This window comes from Alosa pseudoharengus, unplaced genomic scaffold, assembly GCF_046254945.1.
Source record: "Alosa pseudoharengus isolate Yale_2024_CS ecotype anadromous, Long Island Sound unplaced genomic scaffold, YU_APseudo_1.1 YU_APseudo_1.1_scf_21, whole genome shotgun sequence".
Taxonomy (NCBI): Eukaryota; Metazoa; Chordata; class Actinopteri; order Clupeiformes; family Clupeidae; genus Alosa; species Alosa pseudoharengus.
In genome coordinates, this window is record NW_027468674.1 from 18,814,774 (window position 1) to 18,822,273 (window position 7,500).

General features: G+C 47.5%; 1 protein-coding gene across 1 annotated transcript in view; it reads right to left on the minus strand.

Annotated features, from left to right (window-relative positions):
- Positions 1–7,500, minus strand: part of aatkb (apoptosis-associated tyrosine kinase b) — a 36,658-nt gene that overhangs the window by 14,585 nt on the left and 14,573 nt on the right. Inside the window, exons 4-5 of the mRNA XM_076298740.1 lie at positions 6,848–6,992; positions 158–237 (exon numbers count right to left, since the gene is read on the minus strand). Coding sequence (XP_076154855.1) covers positions 158–237; positions 6,848–6,992 — 225 coding nt within the window. The remainder of the gene's footprint in view (positions 1–157; positions 238–6,847; positions 6,993–7,500) is intronic.

Consider the following 7,500-nt stretch of genomic DNA (forward strand, 5'->3'; position numbering starts at 1 on the left):
TGGCTGACTAACTGACGGTGCACGGTCGACCTGCCACAGCGAGACCGTCGCTTAAGGGCTCGCCCCAGGAAATCAGCACAAACAAATAAACAAACTAACAAACAAACAAGTCAACAGCTGAGGGTGAAGATAGGGAGAAGTTAATCCTTGACTTTACCTTTCCAAACCAGCCATGGCCAATCTCCTTGATGTAGAGCAGGCTGTGCCGACCGACGTTTGTGGATTTGGACAGCTGGACTGCAAGGCGAGACCGACACAGACACCGACAGACACAGACACCAACAGACACAGACACAGACACAAAGACAGACAAGTTAGTGAGAGGCTCCAATCTAGTCTCGAAGACACAGTGGTTTCACCGTTACATCTCTGTACAGAGCAGTACCGTTGCGCTACCTGATTGCACCCAACTATATCTGCACTGAGAGAAGATCCTTTGGTAGAATAACAAACAAGTGAACTTCTGTACAATTGCAACACTAAGAAAAGCAATCACCCTTTAGGCCAAACCCTCTTCAACTCTTAGCACATTCATACGAGGTCGCTCAGGTTGAGAACCGTTCCTTCTGGCGTTTGTAAGGACAATGCTTCCTTCTTCGCGGTACTGTATGTTGCTGCTCAGCTGTAGTTATGTAACTGAGTAGTGGTGATGAATATGCCAGTTATCTCCTTCTTTGACTTGTCCATGCTTTGAACATGTCCATGCTGTGAGCTGGTTAAACAGCATGGTCCTTAAGGTGAGGTTCCCAAGAGCAACCAGGTTCTTTATCCAATTTGCATCCATTTCTTTTCTTTTTTTTTTTTACTAAAGATGTTCAGTGATGTGCTATCGTTTGTCCATCTCATTCAACACCTAAACGCAGACTGACTTGAGCACCACAAAAGTACAAGGAATCAAGTCAAGACCCCTCCTCTCTCTCTCTCTCTCTCTCTCTCTCTCTCTCACACTCTTTCTCACTTTTGTTCTCCCTCTCCCTTTCTCTCTGTCTCTCTCCCTCTCACTCAGTCACCATCGTGATGCTGGCGTGTACGCTATGATGAGAATAAACAGATAGATCTTTGTGTATGTGTGTGTGTGTGTGTGTGTGTGTCTAGCGTGACATGCTGTCTCCCTCACAGTCCCCCTATTCTGTGTATGTCATGGACGTATTGTATACGCCTGTATGTAAAGTTCCACAGGCCAGTCATTCCTTCCTTCCACCCTCGCACAATTTAAGGGGGGGGGGGGGGGGGTTGCAGAGTCTGGTCACCCAAAGGGGGGGGGGGGGGGGTTGGAGAATCACTGCCTTTGTCTGAAAGCTGGTGCTACTTGGTACCAAACAGATGAATGCAAACAGTGAGGCTATTATGCAACAAACATGAACTGGGTGGGTGGGGTGGGGTGGGGTGCAATGGTGTGGTGGTTTTGTGTGTGTGTGTGTGTGTGTGGTGGGGGGGGGGGGGTCATTGGTGAGAATATGCCCCCCCCCCCCATCTCTAAGCGTCCATTCACTGGGCTGGGCAGAGGTGCCCTCTTGCCCCCTGGCATTCTTGGCCAAGGCGTCTAGGCCAGGGTGGGGGGGAGGGGGGGAGAAAAAGAATGGCCGCTCAGAGAGGCTGAGGGCAATGGGAGGAGGAGGAGGCTGCAGAGATGAAAAGAGAGAGGAAAGATAGACAGATAGAGGAATGGAGAGATGGTGTCAGGGAAATGGAGAGCGGAATGGTGGGCTTTCTGAACAGAATAACGTTGTTAGTTACATTGCAATCAATCTAAGATGGAACACTGACCTTACACTTTATGGGACATGGATGGTCTGAGAAGGTGAATACTGTCCAGGAGCATGTGGAAATATACTTGTAAAATAGGTTTGTGTGTGTGTGTGTGTGTGTATGTGTGTGTGCAATGTGCGTGGCTGTGTGTGTGTGTGTGTGTGTGTGTGTGTGTGTGTGTGTGTGTGTCTTGTCTTTGGTTTAACACATTTACAGGCAATGTGGTGTCTGCTGAGTAGTGTTTGCTCTCTGAGATGACTAAGCTTACAGTACTTTTTCCTAATCTAGTACACCCCTAATGTATTACAGGGCCCCTGCTCTTGTAACATTACACCCCCTGTAGCCCAGTAGAGTCCACAGATATGATGAACCCCATGACCTCCTCTGGGGCCTAATCTATATGAATGTACTGTAGGGCTTTGCCAGAATGCCTGCTGGGAAATGCGGTTCTGAGACAGCTGAGGGGGATAAATCGTACCATATCGGAGCCAATGAAACGCACATTCCTCTCCTTACGACCGTATGTGTGTGTGTGTGTGTGTGTGTGTGTGTGTGTGAGGCCATTGCAGCTCATGGGTAATTGTTTAGCATAATCAAATAGGGCTTTTTTCCCACAATGCCGTCTGCCCATTGTGTTGAGGGTGCTAAAGGAATGTATGGCGCATAAATGTGTAACTGTTCTTTTGTGCTTGTGTATGTGTGAATGTCGTCATACTGGGCGTGTGAATGCATGCGTGTGTGTGTGTGTGTGTGTGTGTGTGTGTGTGTGTGTGTGTGTGTGTGTGTGTGTGTGTGTGTGTGTGTGTGTGTGTGTATGTACACTCGAGAGAGAGCAGCTGCATTGGGGTGGGCCCTGGCCCCTGTCCTCTGACTGTGTGAAGAATTGAGGCGAGGAGGACCCGAATGTGACTGTAAACTTCCCACCACCCCAGCACACCCGCTAATGACAAAGCCAGCTGCAGACTCAGGGGCTCTCAGGATGCTGCTCTACCTCTCTATCTCTTTCACACTCTCTATCACTCGCTCAAATTCCCCCTCCACCGCTGTTTCTATGTTCTCACCTTCGGATGTGAAAATCCGAGTAAAGATGTCCTGCCGGATTTCATGTCCTGTCTGACCAGTGAGTCATCACACACACACACTCACCCTCTCTCTCTGTCTCTTTCTCTCTCTCTATCACACACACACACACACACACACACGCACACACTCCTACTTGTAATCATGAAAAATATTTTTTACAAATAAAAAAAGGGAAAGTCAGTAGGAAGAATGAAAGAATGAATGAAAACAAAATGTTATAAAATGAAACAAAGAAAAAGGCAAGAAACCAATGATCAAAGACAGAAAAAAAAGATAGGCAGAAAGAAGATAGAATATTGACCCAGGCATCTGCTCTGTCCCATCACTCTTCCCCTGATGTGTGTCTGTGTGTGTGTGTGTTGTGCATGTGTGTGTGTGTGTGTGTGTTGTGCATGTGTGTGTGTGTGTGTGTGTGTGTGTGTGTTGTGCATGTGTGTATGTGTGTGTGTGTGTGTCTGTGTGTGTTTTGTGTGTGTGTGTGTGTGTGTGTGCGTGCGTGTGTGTGTGTGTGTGCGTGCGTGTGTGTGGGAGTGGTCAGTGGAGTGTTCTCCAGTGTCTTACCTCAGCCCCCTAATCACCCAGGAGGCTTCAAACCACCACTGACATCATCCCCACCCTCTTCGTCCCAACACTACGCCTTAACACCACCACTGTATCCCCACCACACCCCACCCCACCACTCCCCCCCCTCTCTCTCTCCTTTCAGCCATCACTCTTTCCCCCTCCTCTCCTTCTCCCTCTACATCATCCAGCTCTCTCTCCTTTTCCCTTCTTCTCATCCACCCATCAATCCATCCAGACATCCTTCTCTCCTAACCCATCCTCTTCACATTTTCTCTCTATTTCACTCTCCCTCTCTCTTTTTCTCTTCCTCTGTCCCTCCTTCTCCCTCATTTCATCAATCATTCTTATTTCATCCTTTCCTGCTACATCTTCCATCTCTCTCTTCTTCCTCTACCTCATCCATGCATCCAACTCTCTCCCTCCCCACTTTCTTCTCATCCATCCATCTCTCCTTGCCTGTATTCCTCCCTCTCTCCCCTCCTCTCCACCTTCTCCTCTATCTATCACTTCCCTCTCTCTCATCTCTCTCTCTCTCTCTCTCTAGCTCTCACTCTCTCCCACTGGGTTCTCTCTGCGTTTTTGGGAGTGTGTATGTGTATGTGTGTGTGTGTGTATGTGTATGTGTGTGTGTGTGTGTGTGTGTTTTGGGCACACATCCATGCTCTCTGGCTGTGCCAGTAGAGAGAGAGGGGGGGGGGCAGAGAGCATGTCCTAAGAGGGCCAGACACACCCTTAATCGCCTTAATCCTCACGAGTGCAGCAGTATCTCAGGCAGCAGCAGCAGCAGCAGGAGTGCAGTACTGGAGCTCACAGTCCAGCAGCCCAAACAGCTGAGCCACTCCACCGCCCAAACTCCACTGCTCTGGACACACACACTCAAACTGTGTATTGTGACTGACCGCCGTGACTAACATACTACCACGATTATTGACACCTTCAATAAAATGTGTCGTCCTGTATTACTTTCATTTACCATAGAGGACAGACACATTGTTAAATATTGTCATAAACGGATGACATAGAACGGGAAAAATGCATGATAACAGCCATTTAAAAAATATGTAATTATAGTAAGAAATATATTTAGGCATGGCCATAGTTTATTATAGTCTCAGAAAAAGAGTCCCACATTGGTATATTTCTAAATATCTTTTTTTTTTCTTGTTTTCATATGGCTACATGGCGTGTGTGTGACGTGAGATCTAAACCCTTCCTCTTTCCATTGCTTGTAGCTCAAGCATGTGTGTTACAGGGTTGCTGCCTGGACATCAGGCTGATCTAGAACCTGTGGCTGAACTCCAAGGAAAAGGGGAGGGGTCAAGTCTCCACTTGACCCTTGACCTCTGCTGATGTCACAGAATCATCAGGTGGAGATGTGTATCAGTGGTCCAACCCCCCTTTCACATAAAACTGGCCTTTGTTAGCATGGGTCGGGGGGAGAGGGAGAGAGGGAAAGAAAGAGAGAGAGAGAAAGAATGAGGGAGGGAGAGAGTGAGAGCGATATTCTCACTGGGATGTCCTCTTCGTGCACACAGGCTCTCTCTCTCTCTCCATCCTGCGTGCCTCACATTCCGAGGAGCACTTATGTAGGCCGACTGGGGTGGCATTACGCAACAGACAGATGTTTGTCATGGTCAGAGAGAGAGAAAGAGAGAGAGAGAGAGAGAGAGAGAGAGAGAGAGAGGAGCAAAAGGACATGGGGATGGACAGAGTGAGAAAGGAGGGAAGGAAGGCAAAAAGGGAGAAAACAACATGGAGGAGAAGACAACAGAAGTCTGAAGAGAAAGGAGGACCAGGGAGACTGGTGGGAGAGTAAGACAGAGAGAGAGAGAGAGAGAGAAAGAGAGAAAGAGAGAAAAGCAGAAAAGAACACAGCGAGGACTGAAAGAAAAGGACGAAAAACGGATGAAATCGTCATCAAACAAAAGGACAAATGAAAAAATAAACACATTCAAAGTTCCAGACATGCAAGTCCTCCCCAACTCTCCCCCTCCCTCAGACATCTGGACTGGCCCCTAGGCGGCCCTCAAGCAGCCCCGGGCCCCTGCCCTCTGAGGTGTGAGATAAATGGACTAATCACAGAGACACACACCGAGTCATGGGATGTTTGACTCCAGGCTCCATCTGTGACTTAAGACCCAGCCCGGGGATCTGGGAGCCTCGTGAGCCGCCATTCTCCCTCAGCTGAAATGACACCCATCATCATCAGGGCGCTCCTCCTGATACTAAACTCACTCCAATCTTCCAAAAGTGACTAAACGTGAGTTTTTTGAGTTTTGAGGGCGTTGTGGAATTTTTTTACGGCTGAATGTCTGTTAATGTCATTTGATGATTTTCATTGGAAGTACGGTAGGGATGGAGGGATGTAGAATGAGAGAAGAGAAAGAGAAGTAACTTCCATCACTTTCAGAGAGATGTGTGCTCCAGCAGGTGGAGGTCACAGAGGGGTCAATTGGGGCTCTGGAGACCTGATGGAAACTCTACGGTCTCTAAGTTGGTCCTCACGACAGCTAAACTGTGTGACCTAAGTGTTTTGCCTCATTAGTTCTTCCCCCTGGTTCAAAGAGTTGCTCTAATCAGCTCTTTATGTCGTGTACCTTTATTTTGCGGCTGTTGTTGTTGTTGTTGCTAAAATCAATAGAAACGATTAAAAGACAAAAAGACTTGTTCTAATTAGCAAATCCTCTGTCAATGCAACACATATACTTGAGTAGTGCTTTGATTTTTAAACCTTTAATTCACACCACAGTTACTAAAGAGACCAATGAAGAGAGAGGACGGAGACGCAGAGGCAGAAGAGAGGGAAGGGAAATAAAAGAAGGAATAGAAGACAAAGAAGAAGCAGAGAGAGAGAGAAAGAGAACAGAATACAGAGAGAGAGAGAGAGAGAGAGAGAGAGAGAAAGAACAGGATACAGAGAGAGAGAGAGAAAGAGAAAGAAAGAAAAAGAACACAGAATAAACAGAGAGAGAGAGAGAGAGAACAGAATACAGAGAGAGAGAGAGAGAGAGAACAGGATACAGAGAGAGAGAGAGAGAGAGAGAGAGAGAAAGAACACAGAATAAACAGAGAGAGAGAGAGAGAGAGAGAAAGAACAGGATACAGAGAGAGAGAGAGAGAGAGAGAGAGAGAGAGAAAAAAAGAACACAGAATAAACAGAGAGAGAGAGAGAGAGAGAAAGAACAGGATACAGAGAGAGAGAGAGAAAGAGAAAGAACACAGAATAAACAGAGAGAAAGAGAGAGATAAAGAGAACACAGGATACAGAGAGAGAGAGAGAAAGAGAGAAAGAGAAAGAAAAAGAACACAGAATAAACAGAGAGAGAGAGAAAGAAAGAGAACACAGGATACAGAGAGAGAGAGAAAGAAAGAGAACACAGAATACAGAGAGAAAGGGAGAGAGAGAGAGAATGATGATGACCATCTGAGACAGGTGAGGAGGTTGTCTCACCTGAGCGTCCAGGCTGCTTGTTGAGGGGCCGGGTGACCTCGGTGAGGGGCAGGACGTAGACATCGGCGCCGCCGCTCTGGGAGGCTGGCGAGGCCAGCGTGGACACGTCCGCCTGGTACTCTTCACCCTCCGCATTCTCAAACTCCTGCACATACACACACACACACACACACACACACACAAAAAAAGAGGAACAGCGTGAGGAGTGGAGGTCAAAGGTCAACGGGGTCAGATCAGAGGAACATTCCAGAACAGCTGCACGCCAACACATGCGCCAGCCTGCAACGGGCACCCACGAACGAGGCGCCAACAGAAACACACATTGTTCGACGCGTGACGGCCTTAATACATTCCATCACCCCCAACCACCACTAACCAAGACACACACACACACACGCGCGCAGACATAAATTATGCAAGCCGGGTATGCATACGGTAAGACCTCGACATGCTGTATTATTCATTACCTGATTTGTTTTTATTCAGTCCAAGGGAATTATTCAGCGGAATAAAAAAGCATGTCCATCACAGTCAGTCATTTGAAAGACCCTTTTATCTACCCAACTTACCGTATGCAGGACATCCATTTTACATGATATTATATAAGCTCTGACCAGAAACCGAGCCTCCAGGCAGAGGTGTTATGCAGATGC